This window comes from Alosa pseudoharengus, unplaced genomic scaffold (assembly GCF_046254945.1).
Source record: "Alosa pseudoharengus isolate Yale_2024_CS ecotype anadromous, Long Island Sound unplaced genomic scaffold, YU_APseudo_1.1 YU_APseudo_1.1_scf_10, whole genome shotgun sequence".
NCBI lineage: Eukaryota > Metazoa > Chordata > Actinopteri > Clupeiformes > Clupeidae > Alosa > Alosa pseudoharengus.
This window is the reverse complement of record NW_027468565.1, coordinates 18,253,632-18,275,648: the sequence shown is the minus strand read 5'-3', so window position 1 is coordinate 18,275,648 and position 22,017 is coordinate 18,253,632. Positions and strand designations below refer to the sequence as shown.

General features: G+C 40.8%; 2 protein-coding genes across 5 annotated transcripts in view; both read left to right on the top strand.

The window, feature by feature from the left end:
• The first annotated feature begins 5,114 nt into the window (after positions 1 to 5,114).
• Positions 5,115 to 11,846, top strand: skor1b (SKI family transcriptional corepressor 1b). Its single transcript, XM_076300922.1, has 9 exons — positions 5,115 to 5,193; positions 6,161 to 7,889; positions 8,480 to 8,579; positions 8,682 to 8,789; positions 8,924 to 8,998; positions 9,830 to 9,904; positions 10,364 to 10,438; positions 11,036 to 11,101; positions 11,561 to 11,846. Exons 2-9 carry the CDS (start codon positions 6,171 to 6,173, stop codon positions 11,656 to 11,658), a joined length of 2,316 nt encoding a protein of 771 aa, XP_076157037.1. The 5' UTR covers positions 5,115 to 5,193; positions 6,161 to 6,170; the 3' UTR covers positions 11,659 to 11,846.
• Positions 11,847 to 16,126: 4,280 nt separating this feature from the next.
• Positions 16,127 to 22,017, top strand: part of pias1b (protein inhibitor of activated STAT, 1b) — a 34,196-nt gene continuing 28,305 nt past the window's right edge. For 3 of the 4 annotated variants that reach the window (XM_076266394.1, XM_076266423.1, XM_076266413.1), the window contains exon 1: positions 16,729 to 16,758. In XM_076266394.1, the coding sequence (XP_076122509.1) occupies positions 16,735 to 16,758 (24 nt within the window). In that variant the 5' untranslated portion in view covers positions 16,729 to 16,734. Of the gene's footprint in view, positions 16,192 to 16,728; positions 16,759 to 22,017 lie in introns of those variants that run through there. The other variant, XM_076266403.1, reaches the window with a different exon arrangement.

The window sequence follows — 22,017 nt, the reverse complement described above, 5'->3', positions numbered from 1 at the left end:
CATATCATCAAGGGTGAAGCTCTGCGGTATTTCTAAAGACTAGTGAAATGGCTGTGGACCTCTGTGCTGGTCTTTGTCCCCCAGATTAGTTCTTTATTAGCAGGGAGCAGCAAAGGGGAGGTGCTCCGTTTCTGTCCTGGCCAGCTCAGGGAAACCAGGAGTGACAAGTTCATTTGAAAAGCCTACTATGCTGCTGTTTGTCTCATTCTAGGAGTTGACATGTAAAATTACAGCAGCTGTCCGTCAGAATCAGCGTGCTGCCCCTCCCGTGACCCTGTGTTGACCCAAGGGCCGTGGAGTGAGACAGAGAGAAGCTAGTGGTCATGTTTCAGCGCCCTGGCGTTATCAAGTACCACTCCACTTAAGAGACCACTTTTGCTGCAACAAAAACGCATAGGAAATAGTTGAGGCAAGTGGCATTTTGCCTTTTTAATAAACTATAATTATGAATTCTTGCCACCCTCAGGCTTTTGACCACTTGTACAGTAGCCTAGCTATTCTATGTGGAGAGAAAAGGATGTTTATTACCCTAATTATGGGCTTTAAACAAGCTCTTGAAAGCTTAAAAAGTCTTATCGAATGTTAACGTATTCGGACTCGCAAAGAGGAGTATTTTAAGTATTGCTCAGTTAATTCAAAGGGGAGCTTTACTCAAGGTTGCAGGGCGAAAAAAAACATGTAATCTTCCACACAAGCAGATAGGAGAATAAGCGCGTAAATCTGAACGCTAACACTCTTGTCAGATTATTGACCCGCTTTGATTCGCGATTGCCACTCCATTCTCCTTCTCACCTCGCTCTCATTGCAGCTTTCAGCGCGTGCAGCTGGTGCGCGCATCTCGGAACGGCCCGGGAGCAGTCCAACTACATTAGCACGTCAGGTCAGACGAAGAGTGCCCGGCCTGTTGCCAGGACGCCTTTATCAATGTCCAGTAATTAAAATGTCACCGTTTAATTTTCAGGCCACACCGATCCTCTTGGAGCAATCTTTCCTTAATAAAGGGTCTAATCGAAATGCTATTTTCAAGTGAAACAACAAAAAACGGTTTGGAGAGGCGGTTTAAGTGTAGCGCGGGGGTGGGAATCGATATGAGAGGAGTGGATTGATTTGCCTCTAAAATTAAATGTATTGAGGTCACGGTTTTATGCGATGCTGATACAACTGTTAAACAGAGAACATTGGTTTTCAACAGGCACAGTCATTAAGTCCTGGTTGAACGAGACCGATGTGATTTATGCTGCTACTAATGTTCCTACTACGACCTGGCATGTGTCAGAGATTACACATTATTTAAATAATTTATCAGGAATTTATTGAAGTCACTGGGCCAATTTTCTTTTTTACATTTTTTGTTTAAGGGCCTGATATTCATGCATAAGTTTATACAGTCATGTTCTTGTCAACGTTTGTTTTACGCTCAGGTGTAATTGCGTCATATGGCGCGTGTATGCCTACATGTAGCCTACCTTAAGGCGTTTGATTAACTTAATTTCAAACACCACAATGGAGACATAATTATCTATCCTTGTTCTTTTTTAGAGACGCAAAGTTTGTTCACTTGCTGACTTGATGCCTGCATTTCTCATCTGAAGAAATATTCTATAGAACGACATTTGGAGATTATTTCCGATCGGACAGATTCAAAGATTAAATAAACTCTGATAACCTGCCGGGTTTCTTTGACTTTTGTCTTCAACACGACGCAACTCCCAGGTCTCTCTGTATTCAACACCGATCAATTCATCTGCGCATCCTCTAGATAATAATTACATCGGCATTGTTTATTTGTTTACTGTGCGGAACGTGTGCGTCGATTGACACATTTTGAAACGTGTCGGTCATCAGGAAGACTCATTAGCGCGGTTTCCACAAGAGAGCTGTTCTTCATTCAAAGCTCAGTAGGCTATGTAATGGATATGGGCTCTACTATTTTAGCACACAAACAAGACGAGAGAGGATATAATCAATGTCAGATAAACGCGTGGTGGATAGGCTACAAGTTCGGTGACAAGAAGTGATTCACTCTGAGAGTGTGAGGGTTAACGGTTAAAACAAAGCACTGCTTCAAAACAACACAGCGCAATACTAAAAGGGGGGGAAAACATGTTGCTGGATATGAAAACACTAGATACACTATACAATATATTATTGCAAGGCATAGGCTAAAATAATTTGGTTAGAATTATATTGCTTATAGTTGGCTAGTGTAGCTTACTGCCCTAAGAGTCAGCTCTATAAAAACAAATCAAATGTAAATGTAAGCCACTTATGTTAGCAAACCCTGCGATACGCAATAGCATGTTCAAACTGCAGATGTTTTTCACCATCTACGCAGTCTGATGAAAACGCGCTTCTTTTATCCAAACCCCGCGTCATCACCAGCTCATAAACACGTCGTGCCCTCCTGGCCTTTAAGGTGCACATGAGCCCTAATCGAGTTCCCCTCAAAGGACTCGGATTCATTCATCCAAATTTGAAGCCCTTTTTTGACAGCTGGGTCCACCGCTGAAAACCACAACAGTTTATTTTTGTCTGACTGTCGGTTAGAGCCTTAGCCAAAATGCTTCAAAGCCAATCCTGCGTAGGCTATGGAAAATAGTAATTAACAGTAAAGGCAATGTGACATCCTGCGTTAGATTTCTTTCAACTTTAATGGTAGCCTATATGCTTTGTTGATTGTTAATATTCATCTGGTAGTCTATATAGCATTTTAACAACGATTAGACATAGTTGCATTAATTCCAAGTTGTATTAACTAGGCCTGCCATTTAATTAAATACAAAATAAAAACTTTAGAATATAAGACTAGCCTACTAATTAGTCCCTCGAATTAATAACCTTTAACGTGGCTTCATTAACATTAGTCCGTCAACTTGAATGGCTGAAGGCCACTTAAAGTTAATTGAATACTGCAAACATTTGGACCAATATGGACGGTATTAGTATTTATATAAAAATCTGAAACCTTACTTCAATGATGTTAATGTGTTACTCCGTATCAATAATGCATATGTTAATTTGTAAGGGAAATGTGTGCTCTGTGTGCTAGTTTAATTTAGCACAAGTGTCTGTTTGCCATATAATGATAATACAAGAGGTCAGTTAAAGCGTAATTGTCGCCCAAGGTGTCCGATTGCCTTACCTGAGCCGAAGCTCAAACTGCACGATGGGTTAAAATAATGGGCAACAACGTGGCATTCAGTTTACCGTCTTAATAATTTAGGAGAACTGAATAATTACAGTCCAAAATGGTAATTATTGCTGGCGAGGAAGAAAGTCTCTTGCCCGCCCGTGAAAGTCAATAGTACCGAGCAGGATCGGATTACGCCTCCTGAGCGTGATCCCTCCTCCATCAATATTGTAGAGAGCACGGCGATGGCGGGCGGGCGGGCCAGTTCTAAAAGAGAAGCAAAGAGAAAAATGGTACTTAAGCAAATTAAGAAATATATGTGGTGACCATTTCACGATACCGAAGTTTTAATCGATGTTACCACTTACAATGACTTCACCGAAATTACCAATTTCATTTTCTTTAATTATTTTCCTTGTGTCAGCCGGCTTAGCCTACTTATTCCTTTTTGAGTTTTTTTTCTTTCACTTTTATGAACACATTTATGAACAAGCAATACCTTTTATTGGCTACGAGCAATTTCATAATGTGTGTAGGCTACATCCAAATCGAGTAACTTACATGTAGGCTTCTGTGGGGTCCATTGTAATTAACAAAAACGGTGCACGTCAGTCCGTGAGAACCGGAACACATGCGGTCGGCACAACATCTGAAATGTCACCAATGAAAAGAGTCTCTTGGGACGACTTCAAGACTCGCACATGATTTCAATAACAATGTGTATTTATTTAACGCTGATGGATTAGATAAATGAAAACACCCAACTTACGTCATTGTGACCTATGGTCAGTTTAATCATAAGAATACAGTATTTCATTTTGAGATATGTTCCTGGCGTATCTTCTTCAGAATCTATCCTTGACAAACTAAACATTCCGATATTTCCCAAGGCAGGGACTAAAATGTGCTCATGCCTTAGCTGAGGACGCTTTCAAACTTCTTTCTCTTCCATTTTTTTTTAAGTTGGTGCGTTTCTGCTCAAAAACCTCAGTCAGGAAACTGAACCGGTGCTGCTACATATTGATAGCCTAACTCATTCTGGGCATCGCGGGGTGAGCCGGCGGTCATTGATCGGGCTATAAATACTTATGAATAGTTAACGCGGCCATATCACTCAACCGCTTACCTCGGGCTGGTGCTTACACATATCAGACGCTTTGTTCACGCTACCTGTTCTTGCCAGGACGCGTGTGGTCGTCCACCTCTCGTGTGCTGGAGATTGGACTTGGAGCTAGAGGCAAACAGGTGTAGCGCAATAAAGTAGTCGCAAATAAGATTCTTTAGCCCCTTCTTCAAATATTCCATGACAATGCTAAATTCGTTGTCAGACCCCCCCCCATTCTTCAAACCAACTGATAGGCATGGCTACTTTTGACGCTCATCCTAAATGCAATTATCAAAAGCACAAAAACGTGTCATGTAAATACAAATCAAATTGAAACGGTCAGACTAACGATAGGCTATGTATATTGTTTCGGTGGCTGACCCTTGTTCATACCACACTGTAAGATTATCCTACTTGCCAAACGCGCGCGCACACACACACACACACACACACACACACACACACACACACACAGTCTCTCTCTCTCTCTCTCTCACTCACACACATCATCTTTCTTGCATTTCTTCAAAAATCACGTGACAAAAATAAAACGTCTCCAGGCCAATATCACAGCAGCGAGTGTGGTTTCTGTCGGTCCCGTAGGCAAACAGTTCATGTAAATATGCTTGCGCTAAGTGGGAGTGCCTCGCTATTACTTTAGCTGTCACTGCTGAACGTCTTGAATGGCTTTGTCGTAAAGAGGAGCGCACTACCTTACCGACGGTCACTCCTCCAGCTCTCACTCACGCCAGAAACCCTCGAGGAGGATGCACGTCCACATGTACTTCTGATAAAACACACACACAACTTCTTCACAAGAAGGCACTTGGACATTTCTATCCGAAACAGACGTAATTATCATATTGTCGACGAGAGGACTGTCCAATTTCGTCGCCAGTTTGACTTTTCTTGTTTATTTGCTGTTCAAAAACTACTGCTTTCTGACCAGTCTTAAAAGGTGAGTTTGAATTTTCTGTGTTCCTTTGTTTGCAAGTAATATTGCTAAAGTGCTTATATCGCGTGTTAATGTGGTAATTAGCTTTTAATAAAATCATGACATAAAGACTATTGCGTGTTCTAGTATGCAAAAGGAATATCCTACATTACTAGAATGACCGATGGTTTATAAAATTTATATTTAGGCCTATATAATAATTCAGGACAAAAATAGAATATCTGCAAAAAACAAAACAAAATATTATGTTTTGCCACTTTAAATAGAGGTTCCTGTTGAATCGTCTTAATTATACTTAGTGTTTTTTCAACCGTTTAAATGTTTAGGCAAGGATGAACCTTGGGTAATTACAATGAAAGCAGCTTAGCGTGTCTTACCTTTTGCTTAAGCTTGCGCAAAGTCGGCTAAATTTTCCTGCTGTGCCCCAGCGTCTTTCTTGACACGATTCCATTTCCCGAATCCAAGTAGGGAGGCATGGTTGCTTTCCAAATAAGAAAGCTTACAACGTCATGATACAGGCATGTGAAATTAAGAAACAGAAGTCAAAAATTCATGCGAGCAAATAGCTATTTAACAGCTGACAACTTCGAAAACCCTGAGTGAGTCAGAATCCATCCTCTTATGGATTAATAATCTTGACAGAAAATGTAGATCCATGTGTTTCTAATATACAGTAAAATGATCTGCTCTAAGATAGCCGAATTAATCCTGTTATTATTATTATTATTATTATTATTATTATTATTATTATTATTATTATAATCATCGTCATCATTATTAGCTGCTTGTATAGCAATTATTCTTCAGTGGTGAGTGTCTGCAGGCCTACTGTATCACAAAGATCAAATCAGTGTGCAGAATAAATTATTTTTGGAGAGGCTACTGTAATTTCCATCTCCATAATTTTACAATGAGAATGGAGGTGGCATTCTCATGAATGGACTAACACATGTAATATCGCTGTTGATAGGTGTCCAGGAATGGAATCAATTCCGAGTCAGCTGCCAGCCGTACGAGACTCCAGCTGCTCCCCAACTTCCAAGCAAGAGCTGCAATCCTACTCTGGCCCTGCGTTAAAACCTAACCAAGTCAGCGAGGCCTCTCTGTACGGAATACCCATAGTCTCTCTAGTCATAGATGGCCAAGAGAGACTCTGTCTCGCTCAAATCTCCAACACCCTCCTGAAGCACTACAGTTACAACGAGATACACAACCGCCGCGTGGCCCTTGGTATTACCTGCGTGCAGTGCACGCCAGTCCAGCTCGAGATCTTGCGGCGCGCAGGGGCTATGCCAATTTCATCCCGGCGTTGCGGGATGATCACCAAGCGCGAGGCCGAGAGGCTGTGCAAATCCTTCCTCGGGGCACACGCGCCGCCCAAGTTACCTGAAAATTTTGCCTTTGATGTATCTCACGAGTGCGCATGGGGAAGTCGGGGCAGCTTCATACCAGCTAGGTACAACAGCTCTAGAGCTAAATGTATAAAATGTTCATTCTGCAATATGTATTTCTCTCCAAACAAATTCATATTTCACTCGCATCGCACCCCAGAATCCAAGTACACACAGCCCGATGCTGCTAACTTTAATTCATGGAGGCGTCATCTCAAATTAACTGACAAAAATTCAGCTGATGAGGTGACGCACGCCTGGGAAGACGTCAAGGCCATGTTCAATGGTGGCAGCAGGAAGAGGACGCTGCCATCCAGTGGGTCTACGGGGTCCTCCCCGACCAAAACCCCGGGACCCCGCGGGCAGCCCCACAGTGAATCCCCTGAAATCCCGCACAAAGCCATGAGATGCCAGGACGAGCAGTCCGGCGTTGTTCCAAGCAGCATGCGCAGCTATCCCGTTATCCCCGTGCCCAGCAAGGGCTTCGGGATGCTGCAGAAGATCCCCCCGCCGCTCTTCCCCCACCCTTACGGATTCCCTGCCTTTGGACTGTGTCAGAAAAAAGAGGACGGCATGGTGATTGGCGAGCCAAATAAAACTAACCTTTCAGGCATGTTTTGGCCCGGGACGAAAGACAGTGGCTATCCATCGTTTCCAATGTTTTGGCCCACAACAGGAAGCCTCCCCATGCCACCCTACTCCCAGTCACACCCTAAACCACCATCGGACCTGCTATGCTCCAGACCAAATGAAGTTGACGTCTCGGAGCCAAATGACCGAGGCACAAACACACCCAAAGAGAGTGGTCTAGACAGCGAGCGCTGTTCAAGCACGCAGTCCCTCCGCAATGAAGAGGACAAGTCTGGAGATGACAGCCGCTCGGTGGATGGGATGCCAGACACTCCCCGGAAAATGAGTTACATATCAGCTTTCAGACCTGTGGTGAAAGACACGGAGAGCATTGCCAAGCTGTATGGGAACAGAGGGTCGTATGCAGGGGGTCGATCTGGCTACCTGTCACCCGATTTTTTAAGCGAAAGTTCTAGTTACAGGTCGGCCTCTCCGGATGTGGACAGCGTGGATGACCCGGATGTGGACGTAGAGTCAAACAAAGTGCAGGAGGAGGACTCTTTTGCCTTGTCAGGTGACGGCCACCGGAGTCCACTTGGCCCTGTAACTCAAGAAGCGGCCGCGAGGAGTGTGGAATCGGAGGACAGAACCAAGTCGAGCGAGGCACGCGCTACAGATGCTGACAGAGAGAGCAAACAGCTGCCAATAGAAACCAACAGAAATACAGCGATATACGAGGTGGGTATACACACGCATACACACACACACACCTCAAAGTTTATACACAAAATCCACTGAGACACTTTGTTTACACGATGTTAATCCCCCACATGGGACACATTATTGATTTTTTTTATTTCGCTTTATGGATATTCCTGATTGTTTGTTCAATTTTCCATAACGTCAGTAGGCTATCTCATGAACAATAGGCCTATATGCAAAGTTACCATAACGAATAAAAACAGTCAAATGTATCACAATTAAACAAAACAAAAGACATGGCTGCATGGCTTCACAGATGTAATTTTATGATCATATGGAATTAAAGCGCAGGAGAGAAATGTCAGGAGTTCTATTTTACGCCCCTTAAATTCAGTCTGTTTAGATGTCTAGAGGGCTATCAGCCATGATTAGGAACACAACTTTAATTTATTTAAATTGGGTCACGGGGACACATATGTGGATTGGGGATCATTTGAAACAGAGGTCGCCTGAGTGGAAGCCCTGTTTGAGTGATTCTACACGTGTGAGAGAATGGGAACTGGAATTAGGAAAAGCTCTCAGATAATCGTGGGAAATTGTCTTAAGTATTGTGGTTCATTTTGCAGGTGTATACGAATGAAAGAGACGGCCATGTGCAACGAATGAGCACCCCGTGCACATTTGGATCATCAGTTAATTACCAACGTGATCGTCGGGAGTCGAATGGTGGGAGTCGCCTTTTCCAAAATAATATAAGATTTATTGAAGACATTGAAGAAGACTCTGATCTCAACGCATGCCATTTTAATTTTTGTATGTGGCTTACAGATACGCGCGAGGAGGAGCCGTCTTCTACTGTGGATGAAATCGAACCTAAACGTTTCCACCAAGACCATGGCGCTCTGTCAGATGGAAACCAAAGAGAACCTGATGGTGGTGAGTCGGCTTAGGTCATTCATTCATCCATCCACCCATCCCTCTCTCTTGCTATGTCACCCAAACAATTGACCAAATGAAATGTAAGAGTGGTCATTGGGCAAATAAATAAATCTTTTAACTTTTCCGCTCAGGTCAGGAGGCAACCCGTTGTGATGATGGCACTGCCCCAGTGATCGGCAGCAGAAATATAGAAAGCATGGCCAAAGGTAAGGACATTGTGACTTCTGAGCCCGTCTGTGATCTTTTTTTTTTATCTTATATTTCTTTAATCAGCGTTGCATTCTGAGCTTCGAATCCCAAACCCACTCCTAAATAAATAGGCCTAATACATACAATAAAACAAAATCTGAAATACTGAATAATAATTTTAAAAAATGGCCCATTGACATTAGAGGTTAACCCACGTCACGGTAAATCTCGTTTCCCAGTTTGTCCTCTGTCACATTTAAAACTGGACAATCCCCGGTGATAATACGCACAGCGAGCTTCTTGAATTCACTCCACGACCCAGCTAAGCAGTTGTAAATATGGCCGAAGGCAGGATTATCCGATTTAGGCCGCTAAGGAATGGATGGGCAAAAGGTCCAAATGTCACCGATTAGATCTTCAATTACTGGATTTACTAAATGGACCTACTTACACAAGAAGTCTTTAACCTAGCCATCAGGCGCACCAACCTGTGCAGGGATTTTAACATACTTACCGAGGAAATAGAGCAATGGGTGCACATGCGTTTTCGGAAAGAAATCATAGTGAGACATTTACTATGTTAAATATTTGGATGGTCACATAGCAGGAGCAGGTGTTAGGCTTTTGATTTTGCTTATTCAAAATAATAATGACATATTAAGTTATGACTAGGCTAAATGAGCGCAAAATGAGAATTTAAAAATACACATGAGCAGATGTTATGTTTTGGCTACTTGCAATTTAACTCGACATTATGTTTATTTTTTAATTTATTTATTGTTTTTTGGACCAAGGATAAAACTAATTGCAAACATTTTTAAAACAAGATTTCCCTTGTATTTTCACAGAAGAATTGCAGAAACAGTTAGTTGAGCAGGTGGAACTTCGGAAAAAACTGGAGCGGGAATTCCAAACTTTGAAAGGTGTGACCCATTTCTGACTTTAAGTATTTAACAGTAAACTATAGCCTACAACACAAGAAATATCCATCAAATGTCATCAGAATCTTATGGGATGGAGATTATTATATCACAACGGGTATTGTAAATGCCATTTTCACCATTTCATAACATTATATTTTCTTTCTTCTTTTTTGCCTCCTTTAGTTGCCTATATTTAAAACACAGAATTTTAGTGTGAAAGAAAAATCAGAAAGGAAGTGCTGAGATATAGCCAACACAAAATAATAAGACCAAATACCAAATGACCAAACAATACATTTAAATGTATTTTTTATAAAATTAGGAACAAGGTGATGAACACCATTTTACTTGAGATTTTTCCATTCTTGTGGTCAAGTGATCATCAGCAAAGTCATTTGGACCTTTGGACAAAAGGCCCCAGGTAGAATGGTCCTAATCGTTGTATTATTTGCTCCTCAGATAATTTCCAAGACCAGATGAAGAGAGAGCTGTCCTACAGGGAGGAGATGGTGCAGCAGTTGCAGATAGTTAGAGGTGAGGTACATAACTGACCTGCCACTGATTAAAAACAGAAAATGGCAATGGCTCCAAAACGGCACTGCATTTCTGTGAGCATTTTAACAGCATTGGTGTTTTTTTTTTTTTTTTTTTTTAATTATGTAGGTCTATTTTAATTATGATCTTGCAATGCAATATGTGTATTTAATTATAAAACATTTAAACAAAGTTCCACTAAAGGGAAACCAATAATGAAGTTAATGTTTCCCATTTTGGTGAAAGTCATAGGTTAAGTGCATGTACGTCATTGGTGGTGTAGACTTATGGTGGTGCAACTTATATGGGGCCGTTATTAATTAATGAACTTCACATGGCAGGCTACATTAGATAAATAGATTTTTTTAAATAAAGGAGATTTTTGCATCCTTTTTTTCGTTGCATCAATTTTTTGTCATCCATCTAAAAAAAGAGCAGGACAACAGTGTAGCAGTGTAAGGGCCATGCTGTAAATAAAAGACGTGTTTATATATATTATATTATATTATATAATATTATATTATAGTACATTATATCATATTATAGTCTATTATATTATAGTCTATTGTAAAGTTATCCTCTGTTTCTCCTGCTTAGATACTCTATGCAGCGAGTTGGACCATGAGAGAAAGGCTCGTTATGCTATTCAACAGAAGTTAAAAGGTAATGGATAACTCCGCTGTGGAGATCAGAATCACAGCGTTACCATGGCCACAGATAGGGAATACCAGCGCAAAATCTGCAGTCCGAGGTCCTATCCCCACAGAGATGACAATATACAGTAACAGCTCCCTTTAGCTTCTCTCCAGGGTATGTTAATTGCAATACCCATTCCCAGTTTACATGATGGATAGATGGGCAGAGGTGCCCCTGTTCTTATTGGAGTGTGATGGATCTTGGCTGCATGGACAAAGTTGAAATAAGATAGAGGGTTTTTTAGGGGGGTATTCGCAACCCCTTCAATTTTAGTGTGTATTATGACTGCTGTACCAGGGCCTTCATGAGCCATCCTCAGTGTCGTAGAGCCCCCTTACCAGAGCTCTTTCCTAGGCACACCTGACGTGACTTGGCTTAACGAGCGTCATTGTCTTAAGTAATCGAGAGCCACAACTTTTTTCCTAGAAGCTCACGACGCGTTGCACCATTTCTCCTGTAAGATGCTGACCCCCCGGCACTGTACTGGAACCTGCACCTTCAAGTCCCCCCTGCTGCCCCCGTGACCGGCAGAGCCCCCGCCCGCCTCAGGAACCAACCCCCCAGCTGGTGGACCGAGTGGGAGAGGAACCTACCTGCCTGGAAACCTCCTCTGATTTTTAGCCGAAACCACACCTAACCTTCACCGCCACACCGAACTGCACCCAGTGATATCTGTAGAAACACAGATGTGAGTCTATTCGTATTGTAGTTCCAGGCCTATGTTAAAGCACATTTTGAGAGACAGAAACCAAGGCTTGTTCTCAGATAAAAATGTAAGTATTGTATAATCTGAAGTTAAAGACTAACACAATGATTACATTGAATAACCAAGACCATCACCTCTAGAAATTTGTTTATATATCAAGTGGCTATGTGCAATGCATATAAAAATATACATAAACATATATATATATATTTATGTATCTTGTGATACTTCTTGTTGGTGGAATGTTAGATGGATCTAAATAGGTGGTTTAGTTATTTATGTCTTTGTACATTTTTATTTAACCTTATTTATTTTTCCCCCCATCTCTGTTGTTTGTAGTCATCTGCAACTTTGTATTATATTAATGTAAAGCACTTTAAACAGGTAACCCAGCGGATTCAAATGTGTATTAAAATATGCTCTTTGGAAATAACTGGAACTGCTGTTTTCATTGGTTAAAAAATAAATAACTGGAATAACTGTTTTCATTGGTTATAAAATAACTTGTATGAATGATGCCCTTATTTCAATTGTAACACAATAATTCTAGTTGATATTAAAGGAAAAGCAACAAAATGTAGCTTTATTTATGACAAGGATTTAATGAGGGCGCTTTTGCAATTTTTGCGGAATGCACAGACACATAATAAGAGCATTAATTCGGTATCACTATAGACTATATACTAGTATACTAACTTATTTTCGGTGCCTACAATTGACAATCAGTAACTCTAGCCTACAATTCAGTTCTCTCACGGAAGCCAGAGTGAATAGTAAGCTTTCAGCACACTTTTCATATTAAGAAAATCAGTCCAGACACTCCTGAATCATGAGGGTTACACAATGGACTAGTTTTTTATTCTTTATGTTTCAGGCAAAAACAAGCGAATGTTGCCTAAAAAATGTCTTAATGAGATAATATGCATTGGTGGTTGTGTTAAGGGTGAAACCTAGAGTAAATGCTTATTGACATCATTAACTAATACAAATAATTTCTTGGCTAAATGCAAAAATACTGCACCTTTTAGATAGGCCTACATTTCAAGGAAATGCTAAAGTAACCGCCTCTGCAAATAGGCCTACAAAACAATACCAGAGCGACATCTAGTGGATCTAAAAAGTGCATTATTTTTAAATGTAGGATAGGCCCTGGAGAGAGATGTAGGCCTGAAAGGAGAAAGAGAGAGCGCCACCTTGTAAACAGTATTTTACCGCCACCTTCTGGTGGATGTAAGGCATCACAGGAATGGATCCTTTGGGTGACTCAAGAGACAAAGCCTAGCATAAACAAAATCAACAACTACATAATTTACCAGTTCAATAGTTTCTGTCACATTCTGAAAATGAGTTGTACAATATGTAAGTTGTACAACATGTACAATAAACAATAATATGTAATCAGTAATCTGATGAGTAGTGTACTACTAATTTTGAGACCAAGTATAAATTGTCTTTGGATATTTAAGTCAGTGAAGAAAGAGAAAGGATAGGGAACATGCTAAGTGTGTGCTGATGAAACAACACTCACACTTTGCTCAGAATGAAACCAAATGAGAACGAGGGAAGATCTTTGGTGGCTGACAAGTTTCCAACAACTCTATGAAGAGCCAAAACCGAGACGGCCTGATTCATTATCTACTACACAGAGCAAGAAAAAAACAACTTGGATAATAATCAACAATGAGGACCTGTTGAGAGACCTGATTAGTAATGTTGAGATTATTTAATGATGACATGACAACAGCAAAACTGTTTTCCTCTGTTTTCTGTATGAAACCGAGCCTACATTTTGTAAAAGCATTTCCTATGCTTAATATTTCATGCATTTTAAGCTTTAGGCTACTAAAAGTCGCTTCTTGATGTACATTTTTAAAGGCAACTAGTTTGAGTCATGTGAAGGGAAGATGAACATACGTGTCATTCTTACTTACATGCAGTTTGAATATCTGAGTTTACGGCAGGGATTGCAAGAAGATTTCACAAAGGCCATACGTTCTGTGTTCTGATGAATCACAAAGGCCATACGTTCTGTGTTCTTGATGAATTACAAAGGCCATACGTTGTGTGTTCTGATGAATCACAAAGGCCATACGTTCTGTGCTCTTGATGAATCACAAAGGCCAGACGTTCTGTGTTCTGATGAATCACAAAGGCCATATGTTCTGTGTTCTTGATGAATCACAGAGGCCATATGTTCTGTGTTCTTGATGAATCATCGCCATGATCTTTACCTTAGCACTTCCGCTTTTCACCTCTGTGGTGAAATAACCATAGCGACATGAGTAAACCAGGGCCTTGAGAGCATGAAACTGTGGCATACCATGACTAGCAAATAGGGCATTGAGAGCATGAAACTGACATACCATGACTAGCAAATACCCATGGCCGAGTAGGGATGGACAACACCACCGATATCAAGTAATAAGCCTAGGCCGATATCCTTATACACATACTCTAAAAAGCTTTCTGTGCATTTGTGTGGCTGGCTGCATGGGTGACAGACAGATTTCAGCTATCTCAAAAATACAAACAATTGTGTACCTGCAAACAATGTTTTTTCTTTGTTTGTCTGCTTGTTGTTTTTGTTTTTTAGATAGCTGAAATCTTTTACATTTACATCTGTCTTTCACTTTTCCCAGCCACACAAGTGCTGTGTTGCAAAATTGTGTTGTCCCTGAGCTGTGTCATTTTAACACATCACTTTTTAGAGTACCTGAGAACCGTAAATGCACTCCTTTTAAGTACATGCACTGCTATCAAACAACTTTTAAGCATAACAACGTGACGGCCCAATAGATCCTGAGCAACAGGAAACAATATCAACAACAAAGCTGCCTTTATGCACTTCATGGTCCCAGAAAGTACAACCTGCAGAGAGGGTCCCTCTGCCATATCACCTTTTAAACAGCCTTAAAAAGCTCTAGCCCTATGAATGACCACCCTTAACCAATTTACAAAGCCTCAAAAATCTGTTCAAAAATATTCTATGTGCTTCTATGTGCTTGTTAGCCTCATCCCCTTGCTTGATACAAATTCCTCAAAAATGTATTTTCTTCCTTTCAAAAGGTCTGCTTTATCACGTCTTCAAAGGAAATCGTTATCTGATCTCACTCAGAATGCAACAAGTCTAATATTAACAATAACAGTTTGCTTTGGACAAAAGTGTCTGCTAAATACTATAACCATAACATTCCCAACAATTTATAGAAGTTGATACTGAACAAAAATATAAACACAGCACTTGTTCTTCCCATTTTTTGTAGTAAAATACATAATATTTGTTCTATGCACACCAAAGGCTTTTCTCTAAGATTTTGTACACAAATGTGTTTAAATCTGTGATAATGGGCACTTCGCCTTTGCATAATAGAACATCTGACATCTGGCAGTGACATAGGCCTATCAAAAGATGTTGATTAAAAAGCACCATTATTGCACAGCCTTGGCCTGCGGTTAATAAAAGGCCATTGTAAAATGTGTTGTTTTTATAATGCCACTGATGTCAAGTTTGGGGCATGTAGGCTGAAGGAATGTCCAACAAAGCTCGTAGGCCTACATGATCTGATTGTAAAGGTGAAGTGGGCTACTCAATAATGGATTTAACCAAATTTCGGAACGAAAATTGAGACAAGAGTATGTAAATAATTAAGGCAATAAAATGATATGGTAGTAGTCAGACAATCTGTTGTGTTTTGCGAGCAAATACATCTATTAAATAGTATATAAATGTAATAAAGCTCCTTAAAAATTCACACGGAGGTCTGATTTGAATGACAGCTAGCTGAACCAATAAGACAACATAATTACCATTAGAACTAGGCTACTACTACACTGCCTGTCTGTCAGGACTAGTCTAGGTGCAGAGAATAAATCCCCATGGTAACTTATGTGCCATCTCTTTTGTGAAACCAAGTCAAGGCTAAAATCATCCAGGATAACCAAAAAAAATCCCAGTTTATTATCTACGTTTTGTGAAATACACCTCTGGTCTCACCGGAGCCAGGTTTTTGAAAACCCAGCTTTTTATCATCAATCATGTGGGTAAAGTGGTGGAAACCTGAATGAAGTAAAATGCTTACAATGATCTTCGTTGGTTCACAGAAACCATCACAGACTTTGCCTTTAATTCAGACATGAGACCCTTTCCAAGAATAGGCTACAAATGTAACCAAGTAGCCTATGGTCAGAGAGAGTGAATCAGACTCTAATCTAATCTATTCTTTCACACAAACATACGGGCATTTGTGGGCGTTTTGGGGGTAGCCTAGGCTAGCCTACGCCATGCTGTTGGAGTTGCAAACAAATGCGGCATCGCCATTGAGAGATCACAAAGAAAGGAGCTGGCTCTAAGGTTATAAATGTATTTTATCATGTTCATTTGTATAATGAAAGCATCGTTTTTATAGCCATACATGTGTGTTCAATTCTGGCTCCTTTGCTATCATTTTGGTAACTATAAAACGAGGTATAGCCTACGTCTTTAGAACCCTAAACATATTGGAGGTGCCAAATGTTGAGTCCAGTCTAGATTGTTTGACGTTAATCACTCCTATGATATAATGCTATTGTCTATCCAAAGTAGCCTAGGCTAAGGTGCCTGTTTCGAAGTTAACTAGCCTAATAGTCAAATATCAAATTATCAAAACATTGTTTTGCCAAAGTCATTCAAATAAAGCTTGAGGGTTAGAAATAAATGACTTTGAACTCCCTTTAGTTCACATGTATGTCTTAAATGAGTTCATGATTATCATACCCAACCATCCCGATTGAAGTAGCCTACATACAAAGCCTTTTGCTTGTTCAAATTAAGGCGCTTCTTTTGAATATGTGCGTGAGCACGTTAGCATGCCTTTGCTTACTGGGGGCTGATCACGCCTGCGCCAAGAGTAACAAGATGGCGGAGAGTGCGGAACTGAAGGTAAAGCGCAGCCCGAAAATTACTATTGATACAATCACTTAATGTCATTCTCTTGTGAATTTGGTGGTATCTGATATCCTCCATGTGTTTTTTAAAAGAGTTGATACTTTGATACGGAGTAAGAATAGGATTTTGAGCAGTTACACTCACAGCATGGGAGGTCATTGTTATTGTTGTGATGTTGAGTCGGCTGTCGCTTGCCAGCTAGCCTATGCTAGCAGAGGAAGCTAGCTGTCTAGCTAGGGAGCTAACTAACCCTGGTAGGCACTGTGGGTTGCAATTCAGGTATTTGTTTAAGCAAGCTCCCAACTGCTGGGTTTATCTGAATCTGAATTCACTTGAATATTCGTCGTTATAGTGATTCAATATGCTGTTGATTGTCAGATCCTTTGCTTTCTAAAATAAAATGAGGTGTATGGGGCGTTGGAAAGGCTGTGTTACAGACATCTGTTACCTTTCTAGACAGCTATCCTTGTAGCTTGTGGGTGGTGCGTAGGCTAGCCAGTGGGGTAGCTAATATTAGTCCTCAGGTAAATGGAAACTATATCTGACAACCCATGCGTGCATTCAGCCAAGTTACACATTACAGAAGCGACGTTACAGATTCACTGAGCAAGACTCATCCCTGTTGCGAAAGGTGTTTGATTGTGTTGTTAGCTAACGTTAGTTCTGTTCCTGTCAAGAGATTCTGGTGCTGAGTCTACCTCTTAGTTGTAGTAGAAGGCGATATATATGTTTACTAGTAACGTTAATTGTCTGTCCACCAATCGGGTATATTTTCCTTGATGTCTCTGAACGAGTACTTTAATGACATGGAGATGATCTGAAGGGTGGTTCCTGGATACATGTATTTACCTTTTGCCTCCCTACTGGCGAGAGCTGAGCATGCTGTTTTGTTGACAAGAGGATTATGTACTCTATCCCTGCATAGTGAGTCGTGTGTTAGGCTACATAGTCTTTTGTAGCGAGATGCTAGCTGTTGTTTTTACCCTATTTTCGTGTATATATTATGTGTATTTGAGTAATATTCTATGGTGATGTTCAGAACTAGTCTAATAGTTGCTCAAGTGAACAGAAACCGAAATCAACGCTGTAGTGCCATGCTATGGTTTGATATAGCTAACGTTACTGTTTTGTTTATGAGAGAGGTTTGTTATAGGCGCTGCTGGATGTTGGCTCTAGTAGTATGGCTGCGTCAATCTAATGCAGGGTGATTCTGACACTTCATTACAAACAGTTACCTTCTCAGCAACACACTCCAAATATAGGATAATTCTGTTATTTCAGTTGTCTAAGTTCCTCTTTGTGGTGGGAATATGAGTGCAGTTGTTCAGACACGTTAACAGTAACCTAATAATGCACAGTAGCAATCGTCATCAATATCAGGTTGACAGTCCTGGTTAACCACGGATGTGTTAGCTGTCATAAGAGTGAACTAAGAGTGAACAGTGGGACTGACCCCTTATTGTTGATGTGTCTGTTGATGTGCCATCCTGTTCCAAGAGGGCATTGTTTTGCAATTTGTAGCTCTGCTTTGTCGTAATGTTACATTGATTCAACTAAGTGATGATGGGATTATATGTTCATGGTGGATGGAATAGATTTGTGTCAGTGACAGTGCTAATATCACATCAACTGCATTCAAGGACATAGCCTAAATAATAGGCCTATTTTATGACAAAGCTTTTTTTTTTACCACTTGTGTGGCATTTAAATGTCAACAGCAAATTAGTTATGCATAGTGTAGCGCACACAACCCGGTGCCTCTGCCCTCTCCTTGCTTGTTTCAGTCTCAATTTGAAGTTGTTGTAGCTAATTTGTTTGTGTGATATTGCCTTAAAATCACTGTAGAAGAAATCGTAGTGAAAATGAAATGTCAATGTAAAATAGTTGTCTGAGGGTCTGTCCCTGTAAAATCATGCTTGCGCTACAGAATGTGGGATTGCCTACTATACCATGTTGTTTAGGTACTATCTTACTGTATGCTGTTACTGTGATAGCACCATTTAATCTAAGCAGTATGGATGGTTTAAGACTGTGTGTGAGTCATAAGGACATAGTGTTAGTTATGTGACACCTGCACATGACTCATCTGTATGGAGCAGCTATGATCATATCTTTTTTTTTTTTTACTCTGACATCATTCCTGCAGCTCCTTATGTGCAAGATAGAGACTTGTGTACTGCATCCTTTTACAATACTGACACTGAGTTACTCAGGTCTGGTTCAGTGGAAGTAGGGCTTCTCTGTGGGTCAACAGTATTTAGTGTCTTGTTGGGCCTTGGCCATTTTTCTCCAGTGCATTTTACATGATTAACAACTCTGCTCAGGCTGCTAGGAATCTATCAGCCCACGCTTTTTGGTTTGTGAGCTCTGTTAAGGACATTTTGTCCTCCCAGAAAGAGACCGTAAGGTCGAGCCGCTCTCTTTCTGTCAGCACATCGGCTGGGTGGTTGATTGTCTTTCCGAGGGGAAGTTTGTTGTGTGTCTTGTCTTCACACACCAGATTAGACTCCCTTGGAGATCAGCACTTCCTCATAGCAACGTGTCACTGTTGGTAATATGGGCCTACACACTCGCGCATGCACACAGTACACACACACACACACACACACACACACACACACACACACACACACACACACCACAAGCGAAAGCAAAAGCAAAATTGCTTGCATAACTCCTCATCTGACAGTATGTATGCTGTGATGTTTGTTATTTATTCCAATCAGGCTTGTAGTGTGTGCAGTTTAGGTATTGTGCTTCAATGTGGCTATTTACACTGTACAGCAAGAACATACATGGGTCCTGCCTGCAAGCTCTTATATAGCCAGTCATTTGGTGGAAATAATGCACTCTGTGTTGAACTGGGAGACTAAATAGCCTAGCCTTCCCAGCGCCCTATCTTTAGCATATCTAATTTTGCTTTGGTGTTACCCACCCACCATACCACCTGCACCACAGCTGGAAGCATTTTGGGCATTAGGCCTACTTCAGGACATGCATTCTTGACCTAAAAGTAATGTAAAGTAAAGTAAAAAGTTGCAGCACATTCATTTGTGATTTGTGTCTAAAGGATCTCTACTAGACCACACTGAGGCCAGTCATGAACCCTGGACATTCTTGATGGCAGACCCAGGATGATTCTGAACTCCTGGTGTTTTGGTCTGAATTTGGTGTCAGATCTCTCATGTGTCATCAACAACCATGACGTCACGTCACGGCAGCATATCTGCCCACATTAGGTGGAAACCGCTTCAACCGATTCCGTTTCATTTGCATACGTCCCTTACTCATTTAGCAGAGACAACTTGTGGTCTGTGGGGTATACTACGAATCTCGATTAGTGGGTTAGCGAGGTATGTTGCGCTCAAAGCTAGGGTATGCTGTGACACGAAAGTGGATCTGTTTTAGTGTCGCTATATCACCATGGTATCTTATGCTGTCAACCAAACTTGGTCGGGAGGAGGTTATGTGCTACTGTAAGTTATAGCTCAAATCGTGTAATCTACCGCCCACTGACCAATCAATTGTCTTAAAAACGAAGTTATCTCACGTGTAGGATTCTGTCATATATCTTACAGGTGGAGCTCCGCCTCTACTAACATTTTGGATCTCGAATGCGCTTTAATAGTGCTGTGCGTGCAAATATCCCACTATGGACGTGCATACCATACAACAACTGATGACAATTTATTTATTTGATGTTATAGGTTAGACACAAAAAATGACCGCAGTGTAGATTACACTATCGCTCATAAATGCGGAAGTGCGTCTTGTGCGTCTCCTCGTTTCACGATTGGCCAACGTCATCCCAACACCGAGAACGCGCACAGAGCTGAGCTGAAAGCCTAGTTTGACAAATATATCACATAACTGCTATCGTAGTATCACTTAACGTATACCCCTGAGTCAAGGCTTTGTCAAGCCTCGATATGTCTACATAGCCTAGATATGTCTAACGTGCTTCGTAGTATACCCCACAGGTTGGCAAAAGCTCTGGGTTGTCCGTTTTAATTTTGTTACAATTTGACCCAATATGACAAAAGAAGTTCAGCATCTGTAGCAAATGTACTAAAAGTTATTACTGAGTGAGTTCAAAGACGTTGTGTGCACTTTTGACTTTCATGTACGGTTATGGCGCAACTAGAGAGCTTGCTTCCAGGAGGTGTGTGTGTGTGTGTGTGTGTTTGCTTGTGTGTGTCTATGTTTATCTTTCAGTTTGTTTTTAAAATAACAAATGTACCAAGGTGTAAAGATAACCAGGTCTGTTTAAGCATCTCTGTACTCAAAGTTCACAGGAAGTTCAGTTTAACTTTAGTGTAACAGCATGTTGAAAATAAGGGCCTAACTTAAGCCTTGTGTTGGTCTGAATTAATACACTCAATTCCTCAAATAGTTCAGTTTGGCGTACTCAGCAAGCACATTTGGAATTCCATCTGATTCCCTTAACTTAGCAGAATTGTGTATCTACAGATAAGGTATCTTTATTATGAAAGAGATAGTTTCTCCTGTAATTCATCCAAAGCCATTTGTAGCACACTGATACAATTCTGCACAATGAAAACAATTCTCTCTACATACCAAAGACTAATAGAGGACAAGGAAAGTGATGGGGTAAAAATGTTGACTAATGGAGAAGTTTAAACTAGCACCATAAGGTTAGTGGTTGTCATGAAAGGTATTAGTCTACACTTCAAAAGCTGTCTGACTTGAAAGCACACACAGCGATGTCGACTGTCTGTTGAGTCCTATAGCGTTGCTTTGTGTTCCCTGTGTGGTCGGAAAGAAATTACAGTACTACGCATACAACAACAACAACAACGGCTGGCCACCGTCAAACTAGCACGTAGGCTACATTCAGCTGCTAGTGCAATAGGGGTGCTGAGAAGCAAAGGCCAAATAACGCTGTGCTAGCTTACCATTTCCGCACTAGTCTTGCTCGCTAGAAACAGTGTGTAAAATATATCAACATCTGATCGAGAATATGATTGATAACTTGCTTAGTAGCGGGTGACACTGGCATTGTCAGTCCTGGGTCTTTTGGTTGTGGATGAGAGAAAGAGGCTGTGGAGAAGAAGAAAAAGCTAAAACCGTGTTATTAGATCCAGTCATCTAGAATCTCCTGTAAGGTCAGATGATTATTACACTGTGCTTCTTGTCAACAAGTAGACAAGCTAAGCAGCAAATTAGAGCAACCCTTTTCCCAACGGCTCCGACAGCAATACAACAAATGTTGAATATGTTGAATCGGCCATA

Coding starts and splice junctions, on each gene's coding strand:
- skor1b (XM_076300922.1), top strand. CDS start 6,171: ATGGAATCAATTCCGAGTCAGCTGCCAGCCGTACGAGACTCCAGCTGC. Junction 7,890..8,479: donor GAAATACAGCGATATACGAG/GTGGGTATACAC, acceptor TTCATTTTGCAG/GTGTATACGAATGAAAGAGA. Junction 9,905..10,363: donor GGAATTCCAAACTTTGAAAG/GTGTGACCCATT, acceptor TTTGCTCCTCAG/ATAATTTCCAAGACCAGATG.